At 42.2% G+C, this 18,684-nt stretch overlaps 1 protein-coding gene across 2 annotated transcripts in view; it reads left to right on the top strand.

Annotated features, from left to right (window-relative positions):
- LOC121335929 (ubiquinol-cytochrome-c reductase complex assembly factor 1) overlaps positions 1-17,611 on the top strand; it is a 46,664-nt gene extending 29,053 nt beyond the window's left edge. Inside the window, exons 8-11 of one of the 2 annotated variants that reach the window (XR_005952670.1) lie at positions 11,838-11,915; positions 13,268-13,381; positions 16,452-16,855; positions 17,340-17,611. Coding sequence is in view for 1 of the 2 variants with exons in the window: in XM_041404513.1 (XP_041260447.1) it covers positions 11,838-11,915; positions 13,268-13,381; positions 16,452-16,586 (327 nt within the window). In the remaining variant the exon portion in view is untranslated. Of the gene's footprint in view, positions 1-11,837; positions 11,916-13,267; positions 13,382-16,451 lie in introns of both variants that reach the window. The other variant, XM_041404513.1, reaches the window with a different exon arrangement.
- The last annotated feature ends 1,073 nt before the right edge of the window (positions 17,612-18,684 follow it).

Below are 18,684 nucleotides of genomic sequence, written 5' to 3'. Positions count from 1 at the left end.
GATATGAGGGTTATATAAATAAATAACAGACTTTCAACCACTCAAAAAATCCCGACCCAAAAAAAACCTCAACAGCTCCTTCTCCCTCCTCCAAACACCCCGCACTCATACTTCTGGGTGCAAATCCTGTGCTGTCTCAGGAAGATCCACCAGGCTTTATTCCAATACTTGTAACTGGTTGTAAGCTCACTTTACCTGCCTTGGTCATGTTTGCTGTGGTGGCATTCTGCTGCTGAAATGAATTAAAGTTGTTTTCAGTGCAAAATGACAATTCATTTTATAATTAATAAATGTTCTAAAAGCTGCAGTTCATTTTATAATTAATAAAAATGTTCTATAAGCTGCAATTCATTTTATAATAAATAAATTGTTCTAAAAGAGATAGGGCTAGGAGGGGCTGTCCAGCCCAGCGTGCCAAACATGTTTTAATTTGTCATAATCTCACTTTCCTGTTTTCCCACCAGACCACTTAGACTCCTACCCCCTTTTTTTTCCAGGAACACATCTAGGTGTCTTTTGAATTCGTTTATTGGCTCTGCTGTGTGTAGCACAATACAGTCTTTGTTACACTTTTAGCTGGAGCTGTTTATACCCAGTGACCCATAATTTGCTCTCAGTTACACTCATGTACATCTGAAGTAACAGCATCAGAATCAATACATATAACTGAGAGCTGAAATTGGCTCTGGGAACTTGAGCACCATTTTCTGTCTTGACACTCTTTTCATAAATAGAAAATTTCAGTTGATTAAAAATGCTTATTTACCTTACAGGAGCTACAGAATTTCCTAAACTGAGTTTAATTCTGTTTAAGTTATTCTTACTGCAGAGAACAAAAAGTTTGAGCCTTGTGACTAAAGACTCAGAAGGGTGAGACCAGCAAATTGCAGAATGAGGATGAGTGGACAGGGTGTAAAATGGGATACAATTTTAAAACAGAACTTGATCTTTGTATGAATTGAAGTGGGAAGCTGCTGTCCTGGGATGTTCAGAGGTCCTCTCCAGGCCTGCCTCTAAAAACTGATGGGAAGTCATGGGGTCTGTTTTGGATGCACAGGAGTGAAACTACATTTTTGAGAGAGAATGGGGCAGGAGGAAAGTGGGTGCAGTATTCTAGGGCTGGAATGGGGAGTTGGGATTAAGGAAATGTACTGAAGCAAAACATTGCAGAGAAGGTACTGATTTTGTTTGAGGAAATGGACTAGGATATGAGACAGAGGATAGTGTTTAGTACAGTTGAAAAAGGTTTTTAAAACCCTGTAAAACTAAAGAAGAGAAGTTTGAGTTTTAAATTATCTATGTATATTTTGAAATGCTTTACTAGGACATTTTAAGGAGAAAAATGTTATGATTTTTGATGACCACCTGGAATATATAACATTTCACCAGTTGCTAGTGTTCCCTTTAAAAAAACCAAAGAAACTAAACCCTTGCCAATGTAGCAAGATACAAAATTGTTCTGTATAGTTTTTGTGGGTTTTTTTAAATAGGATACCAGACATTGTATGATTAGTTTTACCTGAAGTTATTGTTTCAAGAACATCACCAAAAAAAAGTTCATCAACCCATGATCCTTTCTCAAATAGCTTGAAAGTTCACACTAAGTTTCTAGTACTTTGTAATTTCATGGATGAATAATAGTAGGTACTTTTCCAGAGGAAATTCAGTAAATTTGATTCTGGAAATCTTAATAACTTAAATATGTAGGATAGTGCACATGCATGGAATGTTACTTTGAATTATCTCAGCTGTAATGATGTCTGGAACAAACTGTAATGATGCAAATGTAGCTTTTCCAGCACATGGAGCTTTGAAATATGGGTCTCCTTCTCAAGTTGTTTGTTATGTAGTTGTTCTAGAGACAGAATCTGTGCAACCAACACACCTGGGCGAAATGTTTGGGCCATGCTGAGGATATCTGGTATTGACATCAAGATATAATAAATGCTTGGGTTTTCTTCAGCCAGCTTGCCCCAGTTTTGTGGCATAAAAAACCAAATTCTGGCACAAAAAAAATAAATTTAAATTTCCTAGATGTGTTGAATTCTGTTACTGTGGTAAGGTGGTGGTGTTGGCTTGTTCTGTGTCTTGCTTGAGTGCCTGTAGGAATTACACTGGAAGCAGCCTTGTGGCACCTTTTCTAGAGATACCTTTTTTCAGTATTATGTATTTTTCAGTATTATATTACTCTATGTCCATTATATAGGGAAAGGTTCTTCCCCCAGAATGTGCTTTCAAGCTTCTCCATGAAAACAGAAATAATACCAAGACCAGAGTCTGTTCTAAATCAAACCAAACAAGCCATTGAGAGCTTCTCTGTTGTTCCCATACATTTTAATGGCATTGTTGCTTGTGCTTTTCTCTGCAGATAGAAAGTCGCTGATATCTTCTGCTTCCACTTCAGGAGTGAGTCTTGTATTTTATTGCTAGAGCTTTGTTTATTTTTTTCTTCCATTTTCTGAGCTCTCTAGCCCATTTTATCAATTTACAGAACTGGCAGCTCTTTGAAACATTTTTTTTTTTTTGACTGCCTTTGCTAACTGCTCCCATAGGATAAGAAAAGATAATGATGAGGAAGTGCAAGTGCAGTCCCTGCAGTAATCCCAGTGCCTGCTTCCACACTTGCTGACTCCTCTGGTGTCTTTTACAACCCTAGAAAAGCAATAGCATAGGACACTTCTGTACACATCTAGGGAAACTGAGGTGCTTTTTTGTTTTCCATTCTGGTCTGAGAATCTCAATGGATTCTATTCCTTTTTCTGTCCTCAGTCTTCCTCTTCTCTTTCTGGTCTTACGCAGCACTTGCTTTATCTCTATTAATTATTTAATTCTGATTACACTTCTGTAAGAGCTTGAATGTTTTTATTTCATTGAAAGGTCAGGAAATCATGCCAAAGCTTAAAATACCAGAGGATATCTAATCTTGGAGATCTCTCGAAGTTGGTAGCGAAGTGTTCATCATGTTGATTTTCAAGTTAGTCAGGAGGCCTTGAGGCCAGGAGAATAAGTACACATAAAATGGACAATTTTATGGTTGGGATGTCATGGATGAGAGATGGGGTCACTACAGTCTTGGTCAATGTGAAATGAACAACCCTGATCTGAATGGGGTTTTCACAGGGCTTGGGCATCCAGAAGGATCTGGCAGGGAACAGAAGGCAGCAATGTGGGTGAGCAGGGGTTTAGGGAATGTCCCCTGAGCTTTGGAGTCACTTGTATCATTGATGCTGAGTAGCAGCAATTCTGTTTGGAGATGCTGTTTGAAGACTTCATTTTTTAAAGTGGGAAAGTGTCAGAGCCCCTGTAATTGGTAGAAATACAGGACTAAAGCCCCAGAGGACAAAGCCAGGTACCAAGAGCTTAAAAATAATTTGTCTCCTTGAGAGCATCCTAAATTTACCCTTTTGTATTTCCTGTTTTATTATGTCCTTGCAGGAGGGAAGATAACCCATATATAGGTTTAATCTGTGTTATTCAGGAAACTGTGTAAGGAAAAATCCTTGCCCATGTTTTTAGGATCTTCTGGAAGTTTATTTATTCACAGCAGTATCAAATCTGAATGAAGTGCAGAAGATGGAAAACTCACAATATCTTACCATGCAGCCTTTTCATGGTTCACTTTCCTCCTTTGCCTTTTACTTGAGGGCAGAACTAGGGTAGAGAAATAATTTTTGTTCTCTCCTGAAAGGTTACAGTAATAAAGAAACTCTTGTTAACATCAGAGTATATGGCAGGCAGGAGTTTTCACAGTCTGGCATTGTTTATTTTACCAGCAATTTGGAACCTTCTGCACTCTTAAAATATTGGCAAGAAAATATTTAACTGTTAACTGTTCTGTGGCCTGTGTGTGTTTGAAGCCCTGGGGAGGAGGAATGCTTGGGGAAATCGGGTTTTTCTCAGCTTATGATTGAAACCAGAAGGTGCAGAATATTGGTAGAAGGTGAAAGCAATGTGACTGCAAATTAGAATTTTACCCAAATGTGGAACTGATGGGAGAATGTCAAACAGGTCACGTATGAGCAGGGCCCTGCCAGGAGAGAGTGGGGAGGCTGATGGAACAAACACAAATCAGCCAGTCTGCCAGGCATACAGAAATGAATTTGAAAAGGGGATAGTAATTGTGAGTATTTGCATTTATCCTGGCCTCTGTTACTGGATAAAGATTTTAGCAGTAAGGATTAGGCTGGTTAATTGCTGACTAATTGTGTGGACTCTAGCAGTTGTCATTCCATTTGAAATGAAATAAACATTTTTTGACAGTTTTTTTTAGGAGAGGAGATGGGTGCTTTGCTGTTCCCCTCCAACAGAAGCTTGTCATGGTCTCAGTTCTGGAGAAGAAATAGTTTTTTCTATTCTTAACTATTTTTCCCCTGGGGAGGATGACCTGTTTGGTTATAAGCAGGATCATTCTTGCTCATATTACTACATAAAATGTAGCCTCTTCCCATGAGGGTATTAAAGGCTATGGTAAGGGAGCAGGTTTTTTTAATAGCACTAGCACTTTTCAGGTGAAATTCCTGCCAAGTCAGCAAAGTGACCTGATGTCTGGTGTCCAGGATCATCTAGTGAGCTGTGCCTGTCCTGCTGGAAGTCAGGGCAGGAGAGAACAGAGACCCAGAGAGGAGAGATACCAGCCAATATCTGCAAAGCAAAAAATGGACAAAGCTGAACGTGCTCAGAGCTCCTGTTCCTGTCAGGTGAAGATCCAGTGTGTGCTGTGGCTGCCAATGACCAGAGATGTTTGGGATAAAGGATGAGAAACAGAACTGTGTGTCAGTTCCTTCTGGTACGTTCTCCTGGCATTCACTTACGAGTGACCCGAGCACTGCATTGGGACCGCCAGTTCGGAATTACTGACAGGAATCCTCCAGGAACGTGCAGCCCTTTGTTACTTCTTCCATAATCTTTGCTCTTTAATGCCCTGTGGCAATGACTTCTGCCACCTAAACGTGTTGCATGAGAAAACAGCTGTATTTTTAAATATTATTTGGTCATTTCATTAGATTCTTTTCTACATTTTTTTTTTTAATGAGAAGCAGTGGACAATAATTCCTTGTTTATCTGCTTGATACCAGTCATGGTTTTGCCTCTCCATCATCTGTTCTTCCTCACTTCATCCTGAAAAGTTTCCTAAATGTTTGCTGATATGTGTCATCACATCATCATGGTCTTTTCTGTGTGTTTTCGACTACTTTTAGATTTGTTCAGAGATTAAAAGGTATCACAATTTTATATGCAGTATGTTATGGATTTATTCAGAATAGGATTCCTCCTTTAGTTTATATTCCTTTCATAATAATTCCTAAAATTTATGTATCTTTTTCTTCACTATGGAATTGTTCAACTTAATTTTTTTCTCTTAAAGATCCATTTCAAAACTGTAGCTGCCAAATGTGTGCATGTTGTTAAAGGTTTTGTGGATTTTTTTAAACACCTACTACAAGTACCTTTATCAGCATTGAATATCACTGGTCACAATTACCTGTGATTTTTATTTTCATTTACTATATTTTCTACTAATTTGTATTTATCTGTTTCTGCTGAAAGACTTTTCAGAATGGATGGCACCTTTCCTGTCTCTGCAGCCCTGGTAATGTTAGCTAAGATGTTTCATTTAGTTTACTACTTTATGAACCCTGGAATTTTGTTGCTCTTGACTTTTATTAAGTTATCAGATGCTTTTCTCTGTGGGTGGATCATATATCCTGCAATATGATGGACTGGGAGTGTCCAAGGCCAGGGTGGACAGGGCTTGGAGCAACCTGGTCTGGTGGAAGGTGTCCCTGGCCATGGCAGGAGGTGGAAATGGATGGGCTTGAAGGTCCCTTCTTCTAACCCTCACCAGTCTGGGATCATTCTCTGACTCTCAAAATCCTGAGTGCTGTGAGAAGGTGATGGAGAAATGAGTATTCACTGCCTGATCCTGTGGAAAGATTGGGGCAGCAGATGAAGACAGCAGGAGCCAGTTTCAGGGGGGAGCCACAGGAGGAGATGGATCTCCTCAGGGGTAGCAGACCAGGGTGCTTCTTGCTGAAGCACATGGTGAGTGCAGAAAGTTCCCTGGACAAAGCTGCTGGACATGGGGACCTTTTGGAGGTTACTCTCTAAACAAAATAGCAAGAGTTGGGAAGTATCCTTAGCTGAAATTGGTTGGGAGAATCCTTGGAGGAAGCATATGTCAGCTTTTCTAGGGTCTGGCCTTTTCTCGGGGATTCTGGCTGCTGTTGAAGGCAGGATACCCTGGTATGTGCCCCCTTGGTCTGGTCAGTGTTCCTGGTGTGTGACACTTTCTGACAGTCCCTGAGGTTTGTCTCAGTGAGGAGCTGGAGCTTTACAGGAACTCTGTGAGTGCTCATGGCACATATTTGCCTTAATGATTTATCTGCCTTTGTTACTGTCTTCTCCAAGTGCTTCTTTCAAACTTGTTTGGAAATTTCCTTTATCAGTTTATTGGGCTGAATTCCTGATTCTGGTGTGTTCAGAAACGCATTGGTTAGCCTTAGGCTTTTAGCAGCTAGGTTTTGCAAGATGCATTACAGGAAAATCCCTTGACAACTGCTCACCTTACAGGGAATCAGCACAACTTGACAGAGCACAGCAGTTTGACCTCTTTTCCCTGATCCTTCTCTTGAGAGGTTGTCAGTGAGCTCTGCCAGCCACATTCTGCAGAGAAGCAGGAATTTGGAATAAGCCATTGAATACAGTTCAGATTGTACAGTGATCTCCTCTGCATCTGTAACTGTTACCATGGCAGAGCTTCCAAATTAAAAAACTGCAAGATAGGAACAAACCTCATTTTCTGGGTAGCAGAAAGGCAGGGGTAAGCATCTGCTTTTGCTGAAAGATGTAGGTATATAATATTGTATAACTTGCTTTTCTGTGTTGAAATTTCTTGGAATAAACTTGCTCTGAGGAGCCTTATTGATGATTGCACAATTGTTGTGAAGGTACAGCACACACAACTTTTTCAATTAACATGTTGTTTTTATGGATTGAAGATTTTGGCAGGAGCTGGTTGTGCTACAACCCAACATTTACCTTTTGTCTAGGTTAAAATAATGTTGAAGTAGGTTATTACTGAATATTGAAGAAGGCTTTAAAGATTATTTTCTGAAGTTAATGATTATGGAGATGTGTTACAAAATTACTTCTAATTTAAAAAATAGAGAATTATCAGAAGAGTTAATATTTAAAGCATACAGCACTCAAGCTGTAGCTAATTACAAGCAGTGATCTGGTTTGCAGACAGAGTAGCAGAGCAGTTAATAAAAGGCTCAAAAATTGAAGATTGGAAAAATAATTTCTTCAATATCTCTGTCATCTCGCAAGTATGTGCCTGATGGAACTGGCCATTATGGCCCCTTGCTACAGGAATCTTACTAATCTTTTTTATTCATTTAATCTTTTTGATTCTTGCTATAGTCTCAGTCATGTCAAAACTACTGTCCTGCAAGCAGTAGTGATGTTATAGGATGAAATAAAAGGGCTGCATTTGCCCATTTAATGTAGTGTGTTTTAACACAGTGGTTTGAGCAAACACTCAAAAATCCCATATATAACTATAAGTGCTTATATATTATTTATAAATAACATAAACCATATTACAAGTAATTCTGTCCTATTGCAACTTGAGAGAAGGGGCATAAAAAACCCTAAATATTTGTGGAGTGGCATTTTTTACCATGAAAGTTCAGTCCTGTATCTCCTTCAGGAACTTTTGCTGGTATTCCTGCTCCAGCAGTCAGAAGTGTCAGTGAGAGTGGCTGATGTTTATGGCAGTGGGGCTGCAGAAGTCCCCAGAGTGGACTCACACCTGTGGAACTTGTTTTGCACAAGGGATGGATTAATTTTTACTGTATCAGCATAAACCACTGCTTTGCTGTTGCAACTTCGACCACTCCAGGAGTGTGCTGCTGGTGTGGTGTGACAGTGCACCTGGAAGAGCCCAGTCCTAGTTTGAAGAGATGACTCTGCTGGCACATCCATCGTGTACAGGTACAGGAGCAAACACATTGTACAGAAGAGGCTATTTATTCTAGCAGGATTGGTATAATGAGAATGAGGGGGAGGAAACCCAAGCCAGAAAATTCAAATATGAAATGAGATACACATGTTCAACTGTGAGGGTGATATGCTTTAGCCAAACACAACTTAGTGAGCTTAGTACAGGGGGAACTCGGTGAAATGTAATGGTCTGTGATATGCAGAGGGTCAGGTTATATGATCTAATCATTTCTTCTGGCTGAAATCTCTTCATAAAAAAGTCTAGTTCAAGCATAACTTACAGCCTAAAGAGAGAAATTGCTGCCTGGAATTCAATGACTAGTGCTTGTATGAGGCAGTTAGAAGTGCCCCTTCTGGCTTTACAGTCTATGGAAGGATTAATGTGTTAAAGTAGCTTAAGGGTGCAACACATGCTGGCAAAAGCTGAAGCAAAAAGAAACTCCTGTTGCAGTGCTCTCAGGCAATGCAGGCCGTGGCCATCCCAGCTGGGGCAGTGCTGGTAGGACACAGATGTGCAGTGACACTGACAGGGATCCCCTGTCCTGAGGGGATGGGCTGCACCTCAGCCCCTGCGCTGATGGCTCTGAGCAGGCAGAGCACATCAGAGCCCATGGAATTGTTAAGATTGGGAAACACCATCCAGATCATGCAGTCACCATCTGTCAGTGTAATACTACCTCCATGTTCACCATTAAACCTTGTCCTCAGCTGCCACATCCACACATTTTTTGAACCAGGGGTGGTGCCTGCACTTGACTGAGACTGCCCTGGGCAGCCTGTGCCAATGTTTTAATAGTCTTTCTGTTGTTTCTTTTCCCTCATGTGCAATCTAAACCTTTCCTGGATCAACTTGAGGCTGTTTGTCTTGTCCTGTCATTTGTTACCTTCCAGTCTGTGCACATTGATCCTACTCTGCACCATGAGCCAAAGCAAGTGGGGAGGAGGAGGAGGAGATTCATTACCAGAGGAAGCTCTTGGTCCTTCACAGGACACTGCCATGGACTAATTCTAGAGCAGCATTCACTTTAAATACCATGTCCACATGTTAGGTCTTTTGCTATGTGTCCAGCAGTACAGGAGAGCACTGTGCTCTTACTTTCCTAGAAATCTTCGAATACAAAACCTTCTGTGAGACTTTGCTGCAGAGTCACCCTCAGCACGTGGCTGTTGGGTGATGCGCATGAACTCCCTGAGGCTGAAGACGATTTCTTCACTGTGACATGGAAAATCCAGCAGCTGCCTGCTGCAGTTGTCCCACAGGCAGAACAGAAAGGCTCCCACGGAAAGGCCCATGGAGCCTTTCAGAGAACAGTTGTGACCTGTAGCAGGGAGATCATGTTAGCTGTACATTTCCTTGTTTCAGAGGTCTTGTAAAGGTGAGATGTGTACCAAAAATGGGTTCCTTGTTTTGAACTAACACAGTCCTGTGTCACTCAGCACATAAATCTGTCCAGTAACAGCTCTGCACTGGGCTGCTCCAAGGAAGGCAAAGGGGCAAAGTCCCAAGAAGAGCTCCAGATGTTACTGATTTTTTCCTTGTTATTAGCAATTACTCACTTGGAATTCTCTAGCAGTTTTTCTTCTTAATAACAAACTGTGGAAGAGTCAGCAGAATCATGACCAACCAGATCCTGAAACTTGCCAGTGGTAGGAACTTGTAAAGAGGAAGCACTTCCAGCAAACACTGCTTTGGATGTGCTCATTTTTCTTGATTTATAAAGAAGGATTTTTTCTTTCAGTGTTTGTACTTGATTGATGCCAGTTGTGTTCTTCAGAAACTGCAATATTTCATTAAATATCATTTCATTGCATAAGATACAGCTCCATCCCCTAACTCAGATTTTTTTATCTGAAACTGTCTTTTAAGATATATTTATTGCCATGTTTGTTTAACTTGCTTATCTCCTTCATCAGTCTGTTTCTTGCTAACTTAAAGCTGCTGCTCCTTGGTTTTAGTAGGGAAAGCTGCTTCCCCAGGGATGTATAGTCCAGGACTTGTCTCTGTAATGGGACTATTTGTTTTCTTTGCCCCTTGCAGTTGCCTGCTGTAACATTTGTAGTATGTGCTAAGTAATCCTTGAGGTAACATTTTTATTATGTCATAAAAAGTGCGTGGCAAATATATAATAACTCATGGAATTTGTTTGTTTAAAATGGAAGGATAATTTATTGAGTGTGTTACATGAGACCTGCTCCCCCTTATTAGAGCTGTAGAAGTGCAGCTTATTTAGAAGTATGTTCTATTGAGAAAAACCACGATCTCTGACATGCATAGAAGGTTTGAGCATGGTTGGGTAGAAATGACATCATAGTTTATGTACTCAATAAAAATTTAATTAAGTCATTACAGAAGTTGCAGTCATCATTTAACCCTCTGATTTCTTATGTTTAGTTCTTTTTTTAAACATTCAGTAATAACTAGTCTCCAAATCTTGATAGCCTATAAAATATCTGCATGAATTTTAATAGTTTGTATTAATGGAAAAATATGAGTAACTGACATAAAAGGAATTTTCCTTGTGTTTGCACTATGCGCATTGCTATAAAAATCAACAGATGAAAAAAGACAGTGGTTTAAGGGAAGAGAGTATGAACTGGAAATTTGTTCACTTGATAGAAACTAACTCATATTTTGATAGAAAAGCTGTTGTTTAATTGCCAAGGTGAATACTCATAAGGATACTGAGAGAGAATTCAGGACAAGGGGTTCCCAGGGTGGTGGGTGTGATGGGCTGGTGTTTCTTGTGTGTAAATCCTGCAAAGTGCAGTGTTACACCTGAGTGTCCTCCTGCTGTGCAGGGCTTATGGGCCTTGTCTTTTGTACTTCTGGAGCGTGTGAGAGCTGTAGAAAAGAAATGCTTGTGTCTCTTGGATCCCTCTTGGGAGTCCAAAGTACAAAGAAGAAGCTTTACCAAAGTGTAGCTGGGCCCTTGGGAGAGGAACTGCATCACTTGGTTGGCAGAGGTAATGAGTAGAGGCAAGAGGGACAGACAGTGTGGGTGAGGGAGATGCACAGGAGGCATTTCAGCCATCCCTCCGCACCCAGCAGTTGGTCCAGTCCCATTTTAAGCTGACATGGGGTCAGTTCTCACACCAATGGATGGCTTAGGCCAACCCGGCAAATACTTAAGCAATTACTAAATTTAGTTAAAGGTCAGTGTGGAACTTGGACTGAGTCACACTTAGAGTGTGGGGGAAGTTGCTGTGTCATCACAGATTCTGAAAGAAGTTTAATCATAGTCAAAAACTTGTGAGTCTGAGCAGCTAGAGATGCTGGAGAAGCAGAATTCATGTTCTTGCTGGCTGAAAGTCAGTCTGGACAGTACAGGAGGAGCAGTGGCAGGGTGGTGTCTTTGTCTTTAGCATTCCAGTACTTCCACTGTTGTAGCACATCCATACCTGCAGTGTTTTGGGGACAAAAAAAGTTGAAAAACCTTTGAGTTTCTATGGATGAATGAAGGTCTGGAATAGCTGCTCAATAGTTGACTACAGAGGGGTCTCCATGCTCTTGGGCTGTGCTGCCACTGCAAGGGCAGCCTTGCTTCACACTCCCCCAGCAGCATTTTCTCTCCACTCCTGCAGCTGGTGGCAGAGCTGTTGGCTGGGATGTTCCTGTCAGTTGTGAGTTGAGTAACACCGACCTCAGCTGTGTCAGAATTAATGGAGCTGTGTCTGGGGGGTTCCAGGGTGTCTGACTCCTGCTTGCAGCCAAATCTCAGTCAGGTGGGCTGGGGCACTGGTGGTTCTTTGTCCACTCACAGTGAAACTGGGAATATTTTCTCTTCACCTCTTCCTTAGAGTCTGTACTGAAGGTTTGCTGGTTTGTTTTTCAGATTAACTCTACTGTTCTAAAGGAAGACTTGAAAAGGATGGTAGAAAATTTCTATGCAGCTCTGTTTGGATACGATGAGGTAAGAAGGCTGTTTTCAGGGAATGTACAAGCAGACCATCTAATTCCTGAACACAGAATAGTCCACATGGAGAAAACATTCACTGTCCATTTCTTTCGAGAAATATTACGTTAGGGAAGCAACCTTGAATGAAAGTTCTTAGAAGAAAACTGGACAGAGCATATGGATTTAAACCATGGGCATGGAAGGTGGGGTGTTCTTTCTGCTGCTTCACCATCCCTTACTGGCCACCACTAAGTCATTTCTTCCCTGTGAATCCTGCTACTACTCAGCTGTACTTTGAAAGCAAAGAGAGGATTTATAGAGTATTTATATGTGAGAATATTTATAGCCAGTACCTAATAAGAGAGGGAGGAAAAAGCACCACTCTGCACAAGTGTGTGCAGGACCTTCAAGAGGAAAATACAATTACATTAGGTTTTTTGTTCTTGTGAGTGTTGCTCTTCAGATGCTCTTATTCACATTGTGATACTATTTTTTGCACAGTGGTTTGCATTATTATTATATTGTAAATGTAGCCTCATGGAGTTGCAGACAGTGTTGCACATGCAAGGTTTCATCTAGTTTTAAGTATAGCCAGGATGTGTCTGTTTGTGCTTTGTTGACAATCTTTTTGGAAACAAAATGTTTGCTTTGATTAAAGACAAGTGTTGACTTTTTAAACTGAATATTTTAAAGACTTTTGCCTTTGGTAAAAGTGTCACCAGAAGACAGGAGTTATGAGCCTGTGGTGACAACATCACATAATCTAAAAAGACAATAAAAGTTCCAGAGAATTTGGACAAAAAGCATTAATGGATGTGGTTCTTGTGTAAACCAAAGCTAATATTAGATTTAACTGTAAAAATCTAGATAGCTCTTGATGAGCAGGATTTCTCTCTCATTTAGAATGAAAAGTAAAAAAGCAAAGAAAAATAGCAAACTCCAGACTACAGTTCTGAAGCATTGGATTAAATATCCTTTAATTTTTCTTTTTAAAGTGTCATAGGCTTCACACATTCCCATGAGGTGGTGCTGCCTTCTCTGTAAGATCACTATTTTTATGGTAAAGATTTCATAACATAGAAATGCAGTTATCAACTCCGACATTAGGAATAACCTGACACAGATTTTTTCCAAATTAACTTGCCAGAAAATTGGTTACAGGCTGCTCTGTAAATTAATTTAAGGCCAGGGCTGTTTTTCCATTCTGGGAAAGAGTGATGTTGCTGCCTTTCCATGTGCAGAGCCCACGGCAGCTGTGGGCTCTGGGACAGGTGCTGTGGCCAGGGGCCAAGTACACCAGTGGGGATGTCTCATGTTCAGCCCTTCTTCATGTGCAGTTTTTAATCTCCCCCTGTCCTTCCCTTTAGGGAATCTTGTGTGATGATCGTGTTCTGGCATCAGCTCTTTGGAGAAACCTTTTTAACAGGAACTGTGATGACCCTCGGCACCTGGAGCTGCTTGTGGAGTACGTGCGCAAACAGGTACGGCCCCGCTCTCCTCAGCCTCTGCTTCAGGACGGGCAGTGCCTGCTCCTATTGCTTGCCTGTGCAGCTCACGTCTCATAAATAAACCTGATTTTCACATTCAGTGATCATTTTTAAGGAGAAGAAAGGAAAAATCTGAAAACTGGATGATATTTATTATAGAGTCATGGAATGGCCTGAGCTGGATGGGACTCTCAAGGATCATCCAGCCCAGCCCAGCCTTGCACAGACCCCCCAACAGCCCCACCCTGGGCACCCCTGGCAGCGCTGTCCCAGTGCTCCTGGAGCTCTGGCAGCCTCGGGGCTGTGCCCATTCCCTGGGGAGCCTGGGCAGTGCCAGCACCTCTGGGGAAGAACCTTTCTCTGATATCCAGCCTGAGCCTGCCCTGATACCCAGCCACTCCCTGGGTCCTGTCCCTGCTTACTAGAGAGAGCAGATCATTACTGCAGTTTGATGACAAATGGCTGCAGAGAAATTGATGGAATATTGAAAGCAATCCTGCTCAGCTATTTCTGGACCTATTCTATGGAGGAGCTTGACAAAATGTGCCAGAAATAGGCTGCAACTTGCTGCAGAATTGTTGTCAATGTTAGAGAGTTGGGGTTCTCCTCATAGTGAAATAGTACATAGAGCTTGAAAGTCTCTTGGTGACCTTTGAGGAAAAGAAACAAACAGGTTTGTTTTCCAGAATTATTTTGATTCTTTCAGTTATTACCTGGAGGAGACAGCACTGACTAGTTGTTTGACCTCTCAGTCCTGAGGAGGTTTGTGAACCAGATCTCTAAGAACTATTGATGGGATAAAGTCCATGTGGGCACCAAAGAAGAGAGAGAGAGGTTATTGAGTAAAAGTGGAAGGTGTTGAACAGGAAATTGAAGACCAGAACTTTCACAACATCATTCTCTGTAATGTTTCCAATGCCATATTCAGGATCAGATAGAGTTATGGAGAGACAGTATGTAAGTGTCTGTCTGAGAAAATGGGAAATAAAGGGCTGAGCTTCCTAAGGGACTGAGGACACTTTGGGAATGCCAGAGAGTTCTCGGGAGGGACTGGCTTAATTAAATGCTGAAGGTTGCTGATGCTCAGTGGTGAAGCTGGAGGAAAGTTTGCTGGGGACAAACACATATAAAAAGTATGTAATTTGGGATAATTTCTTGCCAGATGGGGAATTTGTTGCACTTCTGGATATTCAAGCAAAGGATAGGTCTGAAGCAATCAGCAACTGAATAGGAAAGAGTGATTAGGCAGGAAAATGTGGCACACTGGGGAGGAATGAGCACAGATCCTGTGCAGACAGTCATTCCTGCAGACAAGTGGTGCACTTGAGGAAAGCATTCCCAGCTTTACATTTGTACCAGTGAGCTCTGAACTGTTACCACACAGGAATGAGGCCTTGAGATTACAGTTCTATTATAAAAATGTCAGTTCAGCACTCTGTGTTGTTTAAAAGAATGTAAAATCCTCAGAACTACTAGGGAAGAAATAGAGGATAAAACACTGCTGTGGTGCCAGTTTTATATGTCTGGTACCATTGTGAGCTGGCATAATGTGTCTGGTTTGAGTGCTGACCATCAGAACAGATAAAACATTAACTGAAGAAGTCTCAGAGAAGAGCATTGAGGGTGACAGTGAAACTGCTCCTTTATTAGCAATGAGTAGAATGCCCTGCCCAAAAAAGAACTGGATAAAAAATGGGAGACATCTCTAGGAAGTCCTGAAGGCATGTGAAAGGTGAGCACGGAAAGGCGTTCAGGGACACAGGAATGTGGGGACAGAACACTGGCACAGTTGATGGGGATGCTACAATTGCATGTGAGTTCCCAAGTCACTGGCAAGATTTATGGAAGAAAAGTTTGCCCAGGGCTATTAAATCCACAACCACTTCAGACTCAAACTCTGTGAATGAACAGATTTTGAGAGAGAGGGGAAGTGAACAAGGAAAAGAGCATTGTGTACTGTGTTTAACTCCTCCTGGGGAGGCTGCTGGTGGTGACTGTCAGGAACGGGACATTGTGCTTCGGTGGCTTTCCAGTGTGACCCTCTGTGGCTATGGGTGCATTCATTCCCCTGTTGAGAAACTCCTTGTCCAATTATCCTTTGTTTCTAGTAACATTGTGTACCAGGTTGTCCCCAGTTTCTTGTGGATCCTGTCTTTAACAATGACTATTAGTGGATGCCAGAGGAGAACACACTGACAGGACAGCATGTACTGTGCCCCTGGTCAGCTCTCCCAGCCTTCCTGAACTAATGGACATGGGTTGTCTTTGACAAATGCTTGAAGGACTTTTTTCTTTTTTTTTCCTCCATTTCCCATATCTAGGGAGACCAGTGGCAGCAAGTTGACCCTCTGCTATATGATGAGAGGGTTTAAAAAAAAAAATTGCTTACATTACAGCTTAAAATTACAATAGATCCCAAATATCTTGCCCAGAGAGGTTGTGGATGCCCCATCCCAGAAGTGTTCAAGGCCAAGCTGGACAGGGCTTGGAGCACCCTGGGATAGTGGAAACTGTTCCTGCCCATGGCAGGGCGTGGGACTGGATGGGCTTTAAGGTCCCTTCCAACCCAAAACATTCAGGGATTTCTTCTTTTGTGAGGATAAACATTCATTGCACATTCACCTCTTCCAGCTCATGTGCTTTGATGTGATAAATCCCAGGTGTTCGCTGCTGGTCAGGCCATTTTTCTGTAGCTAAAACCTCGGTTGTGTGCAGGATGGGAGCCCTCCATGGGGTTCTGGCCCGGGCAGTGTTCCCTGCAGTAACCACCAGGAGGATGAAGTGACTCACTGCACCTTTGCGTGGCTCCTCTTTGCCCTGTTGCCAAACCTTCAGAGGAGGCATCAGTGACGCAGGAGACTCCAGAGGATCTGCAGATCCTTATCCTGGCCTTCTCAGGACGCTTCGCAGTCAGAAATGACCTTTTTCGGTCCACCTCACGCAAATGACAGAGTAGGCTGAAATGTCCCTGTTGTGCTTGCTTTTTGGAAAGAGGTGTTTGTGTAGCTGCTGAGGGAGCTGCCTGGGCAGTGGGGCACGTGGCAGTGACTTGCTGTGATTGCAGGTGCAGCACCTGGATGCGCTGAGCGGGGAGGACCTGCTGCTCACAGGCGAGGTGAGCTGGCGGCCGCTGGTGGAGAGCAACGCCCGCAGCATCCTCAAGCCCCTGTCCCCCGTTTACAACGATGAAGGACTCTGAGATCCACGTGCCAGAACAGCTTGGGAAGCATGCCTGCAATGGAACTGGGCTGAGGCTGTGTGGTTGGGAAGAACAGTTTGCTGTTGGAAGGAAAACATTTCATTAGCTCTCCCATCCGTGGTGCCTCGGTAGCCTCCTGGACAGCCGTACTCCCGAAACTTCACCTGCAAATAAATGCTCATTGTTTTAAGAACCTCTGTCCTTTTTATGGACCCAAGTGGCCCTTGCTGACAAATGGACAGAGCTGCCTTCTGCCTTTAGGAAACCAGGTATTCACATGACATAGAGTTCTCTCAAAAAGACATTTCTGTCCCTTGCCTTGTTTAAAGAGCTGCTACTCAGAGACACAGTGGTGTCCTCTGCTCCCTGAATGGTTGTAAATGTAAATCTGAACTTTGCATATTTAGATATTAAGTCTATATTTTAAATGCCTGATACCAAGATGGAATGCTTTAGTGGAGTTAAGAATTGCTTTAACACATTCTGTAGGGTTTTCTGTGAAAATCCCTTTTAGGAACTCTCCACTTTGTTGCACAAGGATAAGAGAATGCAAAGAATAATGCACTGTCCCCATCAATCCTCTATGACTTTGGCTGTCGTAGGGAGATTAGAGCCCCAGTTGTGGCTGGGCTGGCACTAGAAGCTGCCCCAGAACCTGATGTTCAGTCTGTCTTGCTGATACTTCCACATTCTTTGTAGAATTGTGCTCTAGGAATTTATGAAAAGAACATCCCTGTTGTGTCCCTGTGACAGGACTCTGCCATCCTCCGTCCGCCAAAGCAGTGGTCCAGGGCGTTTTAGCAAGATCCTTCAACACCAGTGAAAACTTTCTATGGCTGTGCAGGCAGATGGTGCCAACACAGTAATTAGGGGAGCAGGAGCTGCACTGATGAGATCAGCAGAGGCTGAGGTGCTCTGTGTGGGTGGATGGTTCACCAGGCTGTTTCCAGGTCAGTGGCAAAAAGAGTTTTCATTTCTCTCCTGTCCAAAATCTGAGTCAATAATAAATGTCAGTCTGGGTTAAATTGCTGTGTGTTTGTTTTCTGTGCCATGTGTGCTTTTGATAAGAATAAGCCCTATAAAATCAGGACTAATTCCTAATAAAAGTATTAAGGAAAAGTAGAAGGTGATAATCCTTAATTTATGAATTTAATCCTTAATTTGTGACTCCTTAGTCAGGTGAAAGTGAAACTGTGCCTGTTTGTGACTAGTCTTCCTTCTTAAGTTGATTTCTTTGTGTGTGTGTTGGAGAATATTTGCCATCCCTTCCCCATGTAAAAAGCAGTGGGATGCAGCATAGAGGCTCCCAAACACTGACTTGTGGGATTTTTTAAATCTTCTTTCAGAGAGCCTTCTGTGTATAAAAAGGCTTTTTTTTTTTTCCAGAATGAGCTTCCTCAGTTTAACTTGTTATAAAATGAGGCATGTAAAGAGCCCCTCTCTCTGTGTGAGGTGTATCCCTTCTCTGTGAAAACATTACAGCCCAAACAACTTGCTTGCAGTTTATTTAAGATGCTTTTGTTGAAAGCTGAGCTAAGCAGAGAAACCTCTTATGTGTGAAGTATTATACAGTGTGTGTGAGATAATAACACCTTGTAATTCATTACAGCTGGCTTGTATTTACGTAAAAGAAGGCTGAGCTGTGTAGGAATTTGCTGATTAATTTATTTTTAATGAGAGTGAAGTATACCAAGTACCAAAATAAACTTTACTTTGTGTATCTTACTGCTCCTGAAATAGGTGGAAAAATTAATGGTAGATATTTTGGCTCAAAGCTACATACATTAATTCATATACAAAACAGTTATTTAAACTTTAACCCCTTTCCTGCTGTGTAATTTAAACCTGAGCTCATGTTCTCCATGCCATGGGAACACAGGGCTGGGAGCACACCACCACCCAGCCCAGGGACCGTGCGTGGCTGCGGGGAGGCTGGAGAGCTGCTGGAATCCTTGGGCCGGCTGGCCTGGAGGAGAGAACACCTTTGTGCTCTGAATGTGGGACAGCATGTGGTCAAACTGAACCCTCCCCTGTGTTTATGGGCAGGAGGCTCCACAAGTGATGGTGCCAGATTGGAGTCATTGGCATCTGCCCTTGC

Source organism: Onychostruthus taczanowskii, unplaced genomic scaffold, assembly GCF_017590055.1.
Source record: "Onychostruthus taczanowskii isolate IOZ18803 unplaced genomic scaffold, ASM1759005v1 scaffold210, whole genome shotgun sequence".
Classification (NCBI taxonomy): domain Eukaryota; kingdom Metazoa; phylum Chordata; class Aves; order Passeriformes; family Passeridae; genus Onychostruthus; species Onychostruthus taczanowskii.
This window is presented reverse-complemented; position numbering and strand designations above follow the sequence as displayed.